Source organism: Belonocnema kinseyi, chromosome 10, assembly GCF_010883055.1.
Source record: "Belonocnema kinseyi isolate 2016_QV_RU_SX_M_011 chromosome 10, B_treatae_v1, whole genome shotgun sequence".
Taxonomy (NCBI): domain Eukaryota; kingdom Metazoa; phylum Arthropoda; class Insecta; order Hymenoptera; family Cynipidae; genus Belonocnema; species Belonocnema kinseyi.
In genome coordinates, this window is record NC_046666.1 from 98177714 (window position 1) to 98195294 (window position 17581).

Below are 17581 nucleotides of genomic sequence, written 5' to 3' on the forward strand. Positions count from 1 at the left end.
TTAAAAATAACTGTTTAGCTGAAATAGTTATTTTCAGGTATTGACTTAGTATTATTGTTTTTTGCACTGGAAATTTGTACATGAAACTATGCGAATATTCGTACATATTATATTAAGTGTTAGAAATATATTTATTTGAAAATTAGTTAATGAAACTAGAAAAAAACTATTGATTATTAAAAATAAACGCATTCTGATTTTTTTCTTATTCTAAATCACAATTTGCGTAATTTCTGATATTAACGTGCAATTTATAATAAGTATATATTCTTATTTTAATCATTGTTAATTACACCCAGCTTGAATCACGCGCCAAAAGTGACCAATGAGAGTCGCTGCACCGGGCAAGCGCAGTAGCTCAACATGGCAAAGTTGGGACCACTAGTCACGATTCACGTGGAAAGAGAAAGTTGGTGGAAGAATGTCAATAGAAAACCGATTATTGCAAAATGTTACGTTGATACTTTTCAACCAGTTCATACGTAATCCGAAATCGCTCATGACGACGGAATTTCAACTGCAAATAAGTTTTTATACAGGCATCGTACATTATGGCATTCATGATTCGTCAATAATGACTTAAACTGAATACTTCAAAGAGCTTATAAGATCACATCTAGGTAGAGTATTTTGTTTGTACCTAAACATATTGGTTATGATGTTTTTAAACAATTATTTTCTATAAGGTATAGGCAGCAGATTTTTGTGTACTTGAATATTATTTGCTTGTAATAAACTTGTATCGCTTTAAAATATTTGAAGCATTATTTCAAGTAGCAAAATAAAGTGTAGACTACAGTTAGAAAATAGTAATCTTGGACGACAAAAACAAGTTAGTCAAGGCTTATTTGTTTAGGGTAGGTTGGGACGAGATGAGCGTGGGGGGTATGATGAGCCACTCAATTTTCTCGAATGCTGCAATTTCTTTTGTAACGATTTTTTGTATTAATACCAGGAAGAACGTAACCAAACTTGTTTTTAAAAAAATCTTCGCTTAAGATTGAATAAATTTGAAAAAAAGGATACTAAAGGTTTTATGAGCTGTATTCTGCTATTCTGCATTTGTTTAGAAAGTTCAAGAATCACGCAAAATTACATATTAGATGTTTCTCCAGTTGTTATTTTGATAAATTATTTATTAAAACTTAAGTTTTCAACAGATTTATATATAATTATAACACCTAAACAGGTGCTATTTTGAATTGACTAAAAAGTGTCATGGGGCGGAATGAGCCACCTCCTTCCGTGCATTAACATAACCTCTTAGTGTAGTATTCAGTAGGTCAGGATGCATTATTTCAAAAAATCAGGTTGTGCACTGTGTTAATTCTGGTGTAAACGTTTAAAAAAATTTAATCTTGTCGAAAAAAATGCTCAGAAAAGTATTACAGCAGCACTGTTATAGTTCTGAATTAGAAAATAATATGAGTTGCTGTTAACTAGAAGTAAAAACACGCGAGAGCAAAAGCTACCTAAGAATTGGCAAGAGGTTAAACGACACAAGAATGAAGAGAGAAGCTTCCCCACACTTTGCTGCTGTGAAGACCAGCCTCGTGTAAAACCGAAAATGCGCGAACACGAATTCGAGCTCACCCGACGTCCATCTAATCAGCTGCTCCTCAAATTTATTCTGGTTTGGAAATCCTGAGTTACCATAGAATCATCAGATTTGTTGCGAAGAGGAAAATATCATTTACTGCATGTAAATATGTATAGGGGGCAAGATTTCAGGGCCTAAAATGTTTCAAATTTTGTGCTGCATATCTTAGCCATAGTTTTAGTAAAAAATTAGCTTTTAACAAATAGAAAAAGAATTTCAACAAAATTGTTCAATTTTAAACTTAAGAAGCGAATTTTAAGCCAAAACAATAAGTATTAAACGAAAAATGGACTAGTTAAATTTTCTGATGAAAAAAATGGATTTTTAACAAACTAGTTCAAACCAAAGAAATTAATTTTTAGGTGAAAAATAATTTTGAAGCAAAAATGGAATAGTTAAATTTGAAATTTAGAAGATTATTTTTGAATTTTAAAAAACAATCCGATTTACAACAAAAGAGTGAAATTTCTAAACATATAAATGAATTGACGGACAAAAAGGCTAATATTCTTCCAAAAATACAAATTTTTAACAAAATAAATGAATTTTCAACCACATAGTTACATTTTTAGTAAAAAATAATTATTACCCACAAAAAGAAAGTTTCAACAACATATTTTACTTTTCAGGCAAGAAATTTAATTAGAAAACAAATAATTCAATTTTTAAAGCAATAACTTTCTACCTCAAACAGAAATCCAAAATTTTAAAAGTCAATTTTAAAACAACGAAAAAAACTAATTTAATAAAAAGATAAATTTTCAATGCAAAATGGTTACATTATCAGTTTAAAAAATAATTTTACAACAACAATTTTTCTCAGCAAAATAGTTTAATTTCTAATAAAATACATGAACTTTCAACAATCTAATGAAATTTTCTACTAAAATAATACATTTTTAACGAAAAATGGAATGTTTAATCTTTATATAAACAAATCATATTAAATCAACAGAAAAGAAGTTTTAATAAAAAAATGCATTTTTAACGAAATAAATGAATTCTCAATTCAAATATTTAAACTTTAAACAAGAGTAATAATTTTTACCAAAAAAAGATAAATTTTTAACTGAGAATGGTGAATTTTCTTGTAAACAAAATAACACATTTTTTAATTTAAAAAAATATATTTTTAAGTGAAAATAATAAAGTTAAATTTGTTAATTTTGGACAAAAAGAAAAGAATTGAATTTACAACAGAATAATTAGATTTTTAAACAAAGAAGTGAATGCACTAACAACAAGATTAATATTCTACCAATGAGATGGATTTTTAACCATATACATACTTGAATTTGAATTAAAAAAGATTAATTTTTAACAAAAAATAAAACTGTTACATGTTTAGTAAAAAAAATAATAAAAATGCAAAAAAATTAATTTCCAAGCGTAAAGAAGAATTTTCAAACAAATAATTTTTCACGAAAAAGCCGAAATTTCAACTAAAACAAAATTCCATTTTCACCAAAAAACAAGGAATTTTTAAACAATTAAAGTAATTTTCAAACAAATATTTTTCTAAAAAAAGGAAATTTCAACAAAATGTATTTGCAACAAAAAAAACGAATTATCCATAAAATAGACGAATTTTCAACCATGAATGCTATCGTAACATTTCCAATGAAAATTTTTTTTATAACGAATTTACGAAAAAATTTTAACCAGATAGTTGAATTTGTCAACTAAAAAAGATTTTTCAGCCAGGAATGGAATAGTTTAATTTTCAGCTAAAAATATAATTTTGAATGAAAACATAATGATTTTTTACCAAAAATATCAGTTTTCAAACAAGAAGAAAAACTTTCGACCAAGAAGACGAACTTTCAACTGAAAAAAAAACACTTTTTAACTGAAAATTGCATTTTATACTCAAGGTTTCAGTGAAAACGTTAAATTTTAACACACGAATAACATACAAAAAGAGAATTTTGTAACCAAAATATTCTATTTCTAAAAAAAAGGTTAAATAAGTAGATTAAAAATAATCATTCTATTTACAAAAAAACTATTTCACTACATTAGTCGACAGCATAACATTAGACCTCAATAAATTAAAATGTTTATTTAAAACAATTGTTCTCGTTCTTCGTCTTAAATGCAAACTGAATTCTTTATAGAAACAAATAAGAAAGTCCAATTTATTTTTATTGAATACAATCCTTTTTAATTTGAAAAGTCTAGTATTACATTTTTTTGATTGAGGTTTCACCTTTTTGTGTTGAAAATTTTTTATTTGGCTTAAACTGAACTTTGCTATTAGAAATTCAGGTATTTGGCTTGGAAATTCAGCTGTTTTCAAAAAAAAGTCAACTTTTCTGTTAAAGTACTTCATTTTGACATTTTTAGTTGGAAATTCCGTTCTTGGGTTTTAAATTCCACCCTTCCGTTGCAAATTAATTTCGTTCTTGTTGAAAATTTTAATATTTTTATAACTTCTTTTTTCGGTTAATAGTCATATTTTTGCTGAAACTATAACTAATCCATTTTTGGATAAAACACTTTTTCAGTTAAAAATTCAACTGTATGGTTCAAAATTCATGTATTTTGATGAATATTTGTCTTTTTGGAAGTATCTTCATGTTTTTAAATTCATTTCTTTGGTTGAAAATGTAACTATTTTGTGTAAATTCGATTTTTTTTAAACAATTTTTTTAACTGAAAATTAACTGTTCCAGTTGTTGTTAAATATATCTTTCTTAGTTGAAAATTAACTTCATTCGTCGAAAATTGGATCACTCTGTTGAAAAATCAATTTTTTATCCGAAAATTTTAACTATTCCATTTTTGGTGGAATACTTATTATTTAAATAAAAATTCATTTCTAAAGTTGAAAATTGCTTTCGTGTTTACCTTAAAATTGGTTGTTTTTAGAGAAAATCAATTTCATTTAAAAAATTGATTTGGAAAATTGAACTATTTTATTCTAAATTTTGTTCTTTGCTTGAAAATTGATCTTTCTCAGATAAAAATCCATCTTTTTGGCAGAAAATTATTCTTATTGTTTAAAAATTCATCTATTTTAATTAAGAATTATTTTTTCGTTGAAAATGCATATTTAAAAAAAAATTTATTGTTACAAGCTTGATTTTTTGAATATTGAATTTAGGTTTTCGGTAGAAAATTATTGGCTTGAACATTAAACTATTTGTTTACAAATTAAATTTTTTGCTTGAAAATTTTAACATTTTGTTAAAACTTTGTTTTTTTTTGTGAGTAATAGTTTTTTTCGCACGGTTAGAAAATTTCCCTTTTTTGTTTTAAATTCGATTTACTTTCTTTTGTTCAAAATGAAGTTTTTAAACTCAAAATTTAACTGTTCCATTTTTTGTTGAAAATTAAACTTTTTTTACTTGACAGGTAATTTCTTTGTTTGAAAATTGAACTATTTTGTTGAAAATTCAATTTTGTGTCCAAACATTTAACTAGTCCATTTTTTATTCAATATTTTTGCTTTAACTTAAAATTCGTTTGTAAAATTGAAAATTGAACAATATTTTTGGAAACTTTTCTTTTCGAAAAATTATATTTTTACTTGAAAATTCATCTTCTTGGGTATAAAATTATTATTCTTGTTTGAAAATTCATCTATTTCATTCATAAATTCATGTCTCGTTGAAAAATTCGTATTTTCGCGTTGAAAATTAATTTTTTCAAGTGGAAACTTGAGTATAAACTGAAATTTGCAGTTAAAAAATTTATTTATAGTTATGTAAGGCCCTAAAATCTTGCCCGCTAGATATATTTACGTACAGTAAAGTTTATTTTCCTCTTCACAACAAATTTGATAATTCTATGGTAACTCAGGCTTTTAAAACCAGAATGAACTTGAGGAGCAGCTGATTAGATCATCATTCATAAAGTCAGGCGAGCTCGGATTCGTTTTCGCGCATTTTCGGCTTTACACGAGGTTGGTCTTCGCAGCAGCAAAGTGAGGGAAAGCTTCACGCTTCATTTTCGTGTCGTTTTACCTCTCGCCGATTCTTAGGTCGTTTTTGCTCTCGCGTGTTTTTACTTCGCTTTTGCACTCGCTTTTGTCCTGAGCGTGTCATATATGAAATTCAGTGTAATGTAGTGATATAGTAGACAATTCTAGTATTTGGGAGTTTCCGTATTGTACAATTTAACTTCTTCTGCGTCAATGTACATGGATAAGTCGAAAAATTGCTATATTTATTTCTGTAACCCAATTATTAAAATATATGTGGGTATAAATCGTGTTTTTATTTACTCTTTGTAGTGTTAATTACAGTAGAGGTTATGTTTCAGGATTGCATCATTTTAACGTTAAATACTTCAATATCCTATCCCGCCCTAGGCATGAGGTGATATGAGCTAAGCGCACTAGTTCTTTATTTTCGTTTTTATTTTCTAATTCCGCATATACTTTCTTAGTTACTTTCATCTTGACAAAATTTGAATTAAACATGTAGAATACATATAACGTTTTACTCTCAAGCAATGAATTAGCAGATTTTGAATACTGACTTGAAAAGGATAACTATGCTCATCTCGCCCCAACCTATCCATATCTACGATTATTTACGTAAGAACTTTTATATTAATCAATAGATTTGGCTGCACATGCTTGTTGAGCTTGATATTGATTTAGAGGTTATGTTAGCTCGCTGTATGATTTAGGGATGTAAAATTCAATCATATTTTTGTGATTATTAAAAGTTTATAAATAGATTAATCTTTTACAGAATTGTTAAATTATAATAGTAATTTACATTTATTTAAATTTTAAGGAAATCCTGAAGTACAAAGTTATTTTATATCCAGTATCCCCTCTAGAAATGATCAATTGAGATTAATAAGAATAGATAGAAATAATATCTTAATCGTTCCGAATCGTGTTTTTAAATTGTGCCAAAACGATTGACAACGATTGAGTATTTTGCATTTCCAATTGTTTCAAATCGGGACTTGGATTTTGGCTAGTGATGGCATATTTGTTTATTCTTTATTTTTATTATGTGCTCTTAGATCGTTTATTGTGGTGAACATTTTATAAAGGGTTATAGGTTTTAAAATCGGTAGAGATATAAAAAAAATTAAACGAATATTTTTTAAACGTGTAACTTGAGAAAATCGATTGAAGTATTACTTTTTTATTAAAAAAATCCCATGCTGTTATTGATTGAATGAAGTTAAAGTATTAGAAAATACTATTAAAGATAAAAGATTTTCTTATAATGAAAAGGTCTCAATTGTTAACTCTTAGCCATTATTAACACATAGATTCATCTTACAATAAAAAAAATTTTCAAATTCAACTTTCTCATTTGAACAGATATCTTTGTATTATTCACAAGGTAGCCACTAAAATCGAAGAAAAAATTTGTAATCATTTCCTAGTTTTTAAAAATGTACACAGAATAGAAGAACAGAATAAAACTCAAAGTTTAAGTTTTTAAAGCTAAAACTTTTTTATTTAAATGATTTAAGACTAAATTCCAAATTAAACCATTCAAAGTGGAAGTTTCTTGAACACGGAGTATTTTAAATATATAACTAAAACATTTAAAACTAGCTATTTCGAATTCTAACGTTCAGTAATGTGTGTAAAAATTACAAACCACCTAGTTGCGAATGGATTCAAATAAATACAAATTCAGAGTTAAAAAATAACATTTGAAAATTCAGGCTCCTAAGCTGCTTAATTTTAAACTTAATCATTTTTTAATTTTAGCATCTTATTTTTTGATGTCCTGGAATGTAAAAAAATGTCCATACTTTTATATGAAAGTTTATGATTGTAAGATTAGGCATAGATAAACCAAAATATTTTAAATATTACAAATGGACTAGGTTGAGTGACCCAGTGAATGAACACTTAAGGTCATGTGATACTTAAAAAACTGTCGATTTTACCAGTTTTAGGTTCCCCCGGCTTTTTTTCTAGAATAATAAATATTTTGTCTTAAAATTTTGGGAAATGATAGCGAACATGCTAACGGACGTCCCCACACACTTTTTTTGTAGGTTAATTTAAAAAAGTTTTAATAGAGCAAAATGTGATTAATTTGCATAGCGCTTAGGAAATAGTGTCGATTTTTTCAGTGTTAGATTTCCCCGGCTTTTTTCCTAGGATAAGAAATATTTTGCCTTCAAAATCTGGAAAATGATAGCGAACATGCTAACGGACGTCCCCACACACTTTTTTTGTGTTTTTTTATCAAAAAATTTTCGATATTGCTAACAGCGTGCGTGTATATTTCGAGGTTATGTGTGTTATAATTCACCCGAGCGTTACTTCCAAACTACACAATATTTTTGGACGAAAACTTTGGACTTACAAATAAACATAGTAACTAATCTCCCAGAACTAACCGTGTTTGCAGACAATCAAAAAAGTTTATTTCATAAATAATTTCCAGATTATCTGAAAGGCAAAGATGAAAAATGACGTAACCTCAAAATAATGCATATGCATACAATTTTTATTTAGCACAATACATTTTTTCTGTTATTATTCCTCGAAAAAGAGTCCGGGACGTTCGTTATGCTATTTTATAGCATCCCCGATACAAATTTTCATTTTTGTGGAAAAAATCCGGGGAAACTATAAGTATCACATGCCCTTGAAGAAGTCACTGATTACAACTTGTCCATTTCACATTATAATAATTGATTATTCTTACAAAACTTTTCAAATTAGATTCTTAAGGGTTCAAATTTCATAATCCGATAAAGAATTTTTTTGTACCAAAAAGCTTTATAAAAAATAATTAAATAGTGCAAAATTAACGAAAACACCAGTGAATGAACGCTGTGAGCCAATGAATGAAGAGTAGAGCATCAGTGAATGAACACTATGATCACTACAAATTAGAATTAGGATTTAGGTATAAAATTACATAGGTACATTACAAAATGAACAATTAAATAATGTAAAATATTAGAAGGCGTTACGAAATTCATTAAATATATTATTTCAATAAAAACCACAAGACATTTAGATATAAAGAAAGGAGGGAATACAAAAGTTGAACACAGAACTAGGTTAATTTTTCCTAATTTTTTATTGCAATATTTTTAAAACATTTCTATCAGTTCTTTTAACCTTACCAAAAATACAACTTTTCGTTTAAAAATAGATAACTCTTATCTAGTGACTACAATAGAAAACTGCGATTTTTAGGACACATAACATTTGTAATACAACACCTGACTATGTTGCTTTAGGTAAAATTAGAAAATACAATTATAAATCACATTGTTGTAAAAACGGAAATTCTTTAAACATTTATAAATATATATTGACTAGTGCGCAGTAGTACCTAGCACGAATTAATGTTTTTTTAAAGTTAAGCAACGTTTTCTAAATGCAAAAAAAGCATTAAATTTCTAACCTCAAAGTTGCCTTACCTCTAATTTAGTTCGTGCATACTTTTTTGATGTCCTAACCACAAAAATATACATTTAAACTATAACTATTTATAGTTTATATTTATATTTATAGCTTCGATATTTATAGTCACATTAATTGAAACAAACTTATTTATATGTAACGAAACAACAGCCAGGTCTCAGTCACCTGCTGTTCATTCACTGAACCTGCGGGGTGACAGTTTTGCTTCAATAAATGAACACAGCGTTCGTTCACTGGAACACGGACAATTTAAAAGTCCAGTACGTGAACACTCATTTAGTAATAAAAAACGTACTTTTTGTGAAATAAACCTTGTGAGAAATTAATAATAATATCTTAGAACTATAACAGCACAACTTTGATGCAGAAAAGCTAAAGAATTATTTTGTGAAACAGTGTAAACAAGGAGTTGCTTAGGCACGTACCTTATAATGGTCGACGACTTTCTCACCATCACGCACCATAATCGATGATGCTTCACATTCAAGAAATTTTTAAAATTATTTACAAGAATTTACTGCCATGAATTGTATATTAAACTCTTCAAAATTGTTTCAAGGTTTTAAATATATAGAAATTCATAAAAACTTTAATTTTGAAAGGTTATATTTATATATCAGTGACTGTTCAGCCACTGGGTCACTCAACCTATTTTAAATATTCAAAACTAGACTCTTTCAAGAATTTCAAATCAAAATTATTTAAAAATTGAACATTCTTCTGTTGAAAAAAACTTAAAAGTATTGGGTAAGTTTTTCTATTAAAAATTTAAAAAATTTGAATGAGTTACCTACAATTTATTTGGTCTGAGTTTTAAAATATTGGCGCCATCCTGAAAGCACTTTTTTACTCTTTCGAACAAACGAATGTCAACAATGTGAAAATAAAAGGAAGTAAATAAACGTTTTACAACAATAAAACCTCTAATTTAAACTACTACTTGATAATCACACTATATCACTCACACATCCATGAAACGGCATGATTTTTCCATGTTGTTATATCTCAGATACTATCGATTTTTAATTCGGTATACCGCCCGAACAAACGTTCTAATTTCTGTTCTTAAAATTTTTGTTAAATTATTACAAATGTAATTTCGAACCAATAAAAGGGCGCGCGTCATGTGTGTTATAAAGGAAAACTGCACAGGGTACAATGCATGCAAGTGCATTTACTCAATTAAATAAGATTAAATACGATTGGAAACAATTGACACAATCAGCAACAATAGGGTTGTTTCACGATTTTAGACAAATTGGTGTCACGTGGATGTCACGTAACTCAGATGTTCTCATAATTATCTATCATGAAAACTAACGAAACTCATGATAAAGAGGTTAGGCCACGTTCTGTTACCAATTCTGACTATTTTGATTTTATAGCTTTGTTTGTTAAGGTTTATGTGAAAGGAAAGAATTAAGTACAATTATTAACACATTTTAAAATCCTACATATTTACGAATTGTTCAGTAAACATAACTCCATTTAAGCACTTTTTCAATTAATTCTTTATACATACCATAAACATATCTATTTTCGGTAGATTTATGACATTGGCTTTTACGGAACCCTCTTCTGACATTTTTTAAAGCAATATTTTGCGACTTATATTTTCGATGTACACATAACCAAAACAAAAGATCCGCACAGAAAAAGATATTTGAGAACATTGAGCTGTGATTGTTGGAAAATCCGACCCCTTTGACGTCAAAGGGGCCCTCCAATCGACGTCGTGATAGAAAATTCATATTTCAATATTAAATTAAAAATAGTAAATAATATGTAAAAATATTTAATGGGCGTTTTTAAAATTAAAATTTTATAAACTATAAGATCCATTTATTGTAAAAATGATATCTGACTTTGGAAACCACCCTATTTAAACTTATTCAACTTTTGATCACTCTTAATCGTTGTAAATCGTTTCCAGTCGATTATTTCTAGAAGGGATACTAGGATTTCTAGTCGAGTTGCATACTTTTTGGTAAGCCCCAACGTGTCCACCCTGTATATACATCTCACGATCTTGAGACGTGGTCATAAGTGTGATTTACCGCGGTTCTACAGGGAGCTGCTGTCACTTTTTAAGGACGGTTGCTAATATAAGGAAATTAGTGATTTTTTTCTTGCTGCCCAACTATTTCTTTACATTCTAGTTGCTAAGACTTAAAAAAGTATTGAGTTATAAAAAAGTATTGAGTATACTTAGAGCAATGTTGTTGACTTCGACTTTTTTTCTTATTATTTGTGGGCAAGTTTTTACTTTTGGAAATCCTTTAGGATTTTTAAATTCCTTGAGTAATTGGAAAATCGTGGTCAACTTCCTTGTGTCCAACTTGTTAAAAAATAACACAAAAATATCATCTCCTTTAAATGGTTCCCATAAAGAAAAAATATTAGTATTTTTTAGATTCAATGACATAAGTTAATCAATTTTAATACCAATATTTTTCATTAGAAACATTTTTTAATTGTTTAAAGAATTAATAATTATTCACGTGTGACTTCTATTTTTTGTTCTTGAATCGCTTGAACCATGATACTTATCACTAAATATTATTTTTCGTCTTTAAGAACTAACATCTCATTAAATCAAACAGTTATTATTTGTTTTAAACAGTTTGGTTTATTCTCCCTCTAACCGATGGAAACTGATTCTTTTTGGGAATACAGGACACCGTTAATCAGTTATAAATGTTGCACTTTAGCAAAAAAATTTAGTTGGTTCACCCTAGCGTTTGTCTAATATGGACCACACAAATCTGGCTGTTTATACCGAAACTATTTTGTTCAGATCGCCAGCATCTGTGATATAAATGTATTTCAAAAGATATATAGATTTTCGTACAATAAACATTAGGGGAAATAAAATTTGGGTATACTTATACCCATCACATGTGTTTAACCAGATAACCATGTCTACGAACAATGCTTCAAAAATCTCATAAAATACAGAATAACTTTCACTCTATAAACAAACATTTTCATTTCAAAGTTTGGAATATTTTTCTCCCTTACGCTCTAGATATTGAATTTTAAACTTTGAAAAAGTCGATTAATATATTTCAATTATTCTATGATATAGAAAGATTTGTAATGTGTTATGATAGATATACCTATTTATAGAATTACTATGAATATTGTTAATTACACATCTAATTTATTTGCAGTGTAAATAATGCATCTGTACTATACAAAATAAAAAATCAGCAAGATGAGCAACAATGTAAATAGTAATCCATTTGCTGGACTTTTCTCAACGGTCAACGATGCCGTTTCTTTTTCTTCTCAACACCAAATCCTATCAGATGAAAGTAGATCTTCGGAAAAGCATTCAAATATTTCTGAAAATGGTCTGAAAGAGCAACGACTCCAGAAGTTTATAGCTGATGTATTCTGTATTACCTTACAAGAAAGGATTAAATTTAAGCATGATAAACCATTAGTATACATAGAAACAGATTCCTTAGAGCACGCCGTTTTCGAACGCTTAATGTTGCGCAATCCAATATCTAAACTAGTAAATGGAGCCTCTAAAGATTATATAATCGATCAACACGTTATTGAAGTCAGCATTATAATTTACCTTTTCGACAGTTACTGTCGACTTCAAGCATATGAAAGAGATAACGAATTAGTCGACTCCGTTGAAGAACTTCGTCAAATAATTTTTAGGAATGTTGGAACTGCACTACAGGAGCCTGACGTTTACGAGGACCAGGAAGTTTGTTTCTCTCATAATAACATTCATATTATTAGTTAAAATCTCTTTATTATGTTTTCGTTAAAGACTTACATAACTTTCACCTCTACCACTAAATAATCTTTAATATACATTTTGATACTATCCAAATTCCTTCAAATGACTTTCTTTCCTAGTTGCTATCATCTATTCCTTTCTACTACTTTTCCTTGTTCTCCATTTCCTCAGTTGGCACGGTGGATATTTTTAACTAATACTGTTTTTAGATTTATAGGGACTATTTAAAACTTGTGACTCTGGAAGAAACTGAAAAAGTCTCTTCATTCACCTCAGGTGTAATTGAAAAATTATCTTTGGACCATGAAGAAGATAATCAGGATGCCATTAGTAAATCCTTTAAGCCTATGCTTGATATAATATACTTGGAGGTAGCTAACAGCAAACGCCTTATTTTTCATCCATATTGGTTTGACATTTTACAAATATTTGCGGCGATAGAACCTTTAGCTCAGTGCTTGATTATATACAGCACTCCAAAAAGTAATTCTGGCAAAGCATATGCTGATACTTTGTTGGGAGCTTTGCTGAATCTTAGTTGCCTCCCTAAAACTATTGATGCACCTTTTGAGTTTTTCGACAATCCTTTACAACAGGTAACCTTTTATATTCAATTATTTTTTTTATTTCAACAAGTAGCAGAATTTGAAGCACCCCATGACTAAAACATTGTTCAGGCCACTACAACCATTGACGGAACAATTTGGTCCGCATTAATCAACTTAAACGAACGAGTATTTAAACTTTTTCATCTTCTTTTAAAATGTACATCACAAACTCGACACATTACTTTAAAATGGATAGGAGATTGTTTACATGCTAATGCTAGTCGAGGAAAAATTTGGAGTGCCCACAACGACGATGGTATGGAAAGTGTTCCATCAGTTTCTGACGGATTTATGTTAAATTTAGAGATTATTTTGCTGAAATTATGCCAACCATTTTGCACGAAAGCAAATGATCCAAAAATTTTAAAAATTGACCCCACTTATTGCGCAGCAGAGGTAATAGAAGATTATCTCAATTTTGCAGAAAATATTATATGCAAAGCATTACCAAAATAGGGAGACATTCATGAATGATTTTTCTTTCACGTAGGCAAAAAATGAGGAAGAATGTTTAATTCGTGGTTTGCACCTGAAAGGAATGAGTTCAGAAACTTGCCTGGTTCCTACGCCTGAAGGAGAAATAAGGCCCGTTGCTGAAAAGTTTGGTTTTGTCACGGAGTGTTTTTTCCTCACCCATCGAGCTCTGGATCTTGGTCATCGAGTTATGTTAGAAAAATTGTTAAGGTAATTTCTAATCTTTCCTTAGATATTACATATTTTATTTTGGATCGTATCAGCTTTTCTAAATAAAGAAAATATTTCAAACGTGTTATCTCTAATTGATAAAAACTGGCAACAAATAACTCAGATAAGAATTTTTGACTAAAAGTGTACTATATTAAAGCGTATGCAAAAGTAGCATTATATTTCGTTAGAAAATGGTTTTATTGTTTATACTTGCTATTGAGTTTCAAAGTGAATTCTATTGGCTTTTTTGATAGAGAACTACAAAAGTTTTGAAAATATTGGCTACATTTCGCTGCTTTTCCAAAGGATATTTTTCCCCATTCTGTTATAAGGTAAAATAAGTGACATTTTCTATACCACTACTTTACCTGGAGAGCGAGGGTGGTGGTAGACGCGTGCTAGAGGCTCTCCTCTGCGACGTACGCAGTACTGGAGATACGAAATATCTGACGGGGTGCTTGGGGCGACTGACTTTTCAATATAAAATTATAATTAGTTGATGTTAGTGAGTGTCGACCAGGTAAAAAATTCAAATAATAGATTTTAAATTGTCGCTATACTGGTTCAAAAATCTCTTTATTAATAGATGTTTCACCCTTCGACGGAGGGCCTCTTCAGTGAAATACAACTATATACATAGCCATGTAATAATTCGACGGAGATAGTCCTTGTTAAATTTATGGAGTGAACCATGTCAAGTTAATGAAATAAAAACTGTTTGCTTATGCTATAATTGTCAAATTAGTCAAAGTTAAAATAGCTAAAAAATAAGAAGTTGAAAAGATATGTTGGCTTCCATGTTGGCCTTATAAGAATGTTATATTAACAATAAACATTGGTGGATCATCACATTATTCTTTCGTAGGCCGCCATGACCCAATTCATAGATCATTTGTAACGGTCAAGGTCAGTTAGAAGTTATTTGAAGTTAACAAAGTTTTGCAAGAGGTCAGGGTAATTCCTGAAGCAAATTTCAAGGAGGAATTCAATGGTGACCATCATTTTGACCTTGAAGTTGACCTTCATAGCTTTTTGAAGGTGAACTTTGTTTTCTTAAATGGAAACCCCATTTTTTTACATTTGCAATCGATAGAGCGGAAAATTCTACATTCAGGTACGAACCCAAGTCATAGGTCAATTGTAACGGTCAAGGTCAGTTAGAGGTTATTTGAAATTAATAAAGTTTTTCAAGAGGTCAGTGTAATTCCTGAAGCAAATTTCAACGAGAAATTAATTGGTGAGTTCTGTATTGATCTTGGTTACAGCGTTTTAAATATTGTAAAATCATAAGGAAATTTTTCATTAAAAGTTCCAGGTGTCCTGGTGAGAGTTCTGTTCCTGCCCGAAGAGTTATACAGTCCTATACGGTTTTTCGATACCTAAGGCGATACCATAAGTCCTATACCGTTTTTCCATAAGAATATTTCGAATCGAAACTAAATTTACGTATTACGAGTATATACTTACTATCTTTCGCTAAAAGATTATTATGGCGCAAGCTAAACTTTCGGAACGAGAGAGGGTATCTGTATTTATGATGCGTGGTTGGGGAAATCGAGTTCGATCTTATGATCAAGTTCTTTTGCTTTTTAATCGCACTTTTCCTAATGGAGAAGGTTTAAATCCTGTCTCAAAATCAACAATTGAAAGAACTGTAAGGCGCTTTATGAATTATGGATCTATCAAGGACCTTCAGAGAACTGGTCGGCCAAAATTTGAAGGATCTGAGGAGATGCACATGGACATAGCCCAAGCATTTGTTGAAAGCCCACACCTTAGTTTACGTCGAGTTAGTGATGAGTATTTTCAGATAAATCTACTATCGGTTTAAAAGGTGAAGTTAACAGGCAAAATTGTAGATATTGGTCCGGCACAAATCCTGACTGGATGTTGGAGAGTCACACACAATATCCACAAAAGATTAATGTTTGGGCCGGTATCTTGAATGATACATTGATAGGCCCTTTCTTCATCGATGGTAATCTCAATGCCCGTGCATATGAAGACCTTCTCAGAAACCAAATTGTACCAAGTACCAAAATTGTACTCAAAGGTGGATTGGAAGAAGAGGCGAAATTGAGTGGCCTGCTAGATCTCCTGATCTGACGCCTTTCGACTATTTTCTTTGGGGTTATTTAAAGAGTAAAGTATACTCAACGCAACTGCAAAGCTTAGACGAATTGCAGAATCGGATTCTGCAAAGGCTACTTTGATTGATAGGGAGATGATTCGTAATGCTGTAACTCATTTTTACAATCGCATAGCTTTTTGTCAAGAAGCTCAAGGTTTTCAGTTCGAACATCTTCACTGAAGGGTGAGAGGCAAGGGGAATCACGCTAATCAAGCACCCCGAACCGTGCAAGGCAGGGGACTCACGCTAATCAAGCGCCCCGAAACATGAGAGGCAAGGGGACTCACGCTAATCAAGCACCCCAAAGGGAACAGAATTTACTACGTCCAGGTCGTTGTTCCTGGGTAATGCTAAACGTAAACGTAAACTGCTTAAAAAAAACCTTGAAGATCATCACCAAGATCAATACAGAGCTCACCAATAAATTTCTCGTTGAATTTTACTTAAGGAATTGCACTGACCTCTTGGAAAACTTTGTTAATTTCAAATAACCTCTAACTGACCTTGCACGTTACAATTGACCTATGACTTGGGTACGTACCTGAACGTAGAATTATCCGCTCTATCTATTGTAGATGTAAAAAGGGGGTTTCCATTAAAAAAAACAAAGTTGACCTTCAAAAAGCCATGAAGGTTAAATTCAAGGTCAAAATGAAGGTCACCACTGAATTCCTCGTTGAAATTTACTTCAGGATTGATTTTCACTTTTTTAAAAAATATTTTGCCTGAGGAAATATACAACCTTCCTGGGACTTTATAAACACCCTGTGTTTTTATTCGGTTCGGTTTTGATTCCTCTAGAATCAAACTGAAGGGCCTATGACAAAGCCACCGAACGCGTCCTCGGGTTGCGGATAGAGGGTCGCTTTACCAAGGGTTTCTGCTGAATATGGTTACAAAAATGAATAGGCAGTCGCGGACAATTGTCCGGGAGTGGTCCCGAAGGCATTAACCCCCAAGCGGAGGTGTGAAAGCGTGCCGAAAGCTGAATGGCACCTGGGTGAGGTGTCTAGAACGGTGACTCTGGGATACCGGGCGACCTCTCAGAGTACGCAGCCTTATCCTTGCATGCGGGGCTCTATAAGGATGGACGAACCCCTTTCCCTAGCTTCTCGTGGGAACAACAATGACAACACCAAACATAGTTGCAGTAAGTGCGGTTCAAAACAACAGAACGCGCAGGGGTCCCGACAATGGGTCGTCCAACAGTGCCGACAATCTAGAGCTGGGGGAGCCAATGAAAATGGATTCAATGCGATGGATCGGCGGGATCTCGTGACCTTTGGGTGGACAGAGCAACTGAATCACGACTTGTTAGACTGCTACGATGCGAGCGTGGCCCGTGAACGGGGTTACATGGCACGGCTGCATGCTCTGTGGTGCGAGAAACACCCTGAGCTATCGCACTTTTCGCAGC

General features: G+C 30.9%; 1 protein-coding gene across 1 annotated transcript in view; it reads left to right on the forward strand.

The window, feature by feature from the left end:
• The first annotated feature begins 299 nt into the window (after nt 1-299).
• LOC117181333 (ubiquitin conjugation factor E4 A) overlaps nt 300-17581 on the forward strand; it is a 58399-nt gene continuing 41117 nt past the window's right edge. Inside the window, exons 1-5 of the mRNA XM_033373894.1 lie at nt 300-620; nt 12149-12702; nt 12948-13334; nt 13416-13742; nt 13837-14030. Of these exons, the coding sequence (XP_033229785.1) occupies nt 12193-12702; nt 12948-13334; nt 13416-13742; nt 13837-14030 (1418 nt within the window). The 5' untranslated portion in view covers nt 300-620; nt 12149-12192. The remainder of the gene's footprint in view (nt 621-12148; nt 12703-12947; nt 13335-13415; nt 13743-13836; nt 14031-17581) is intronic.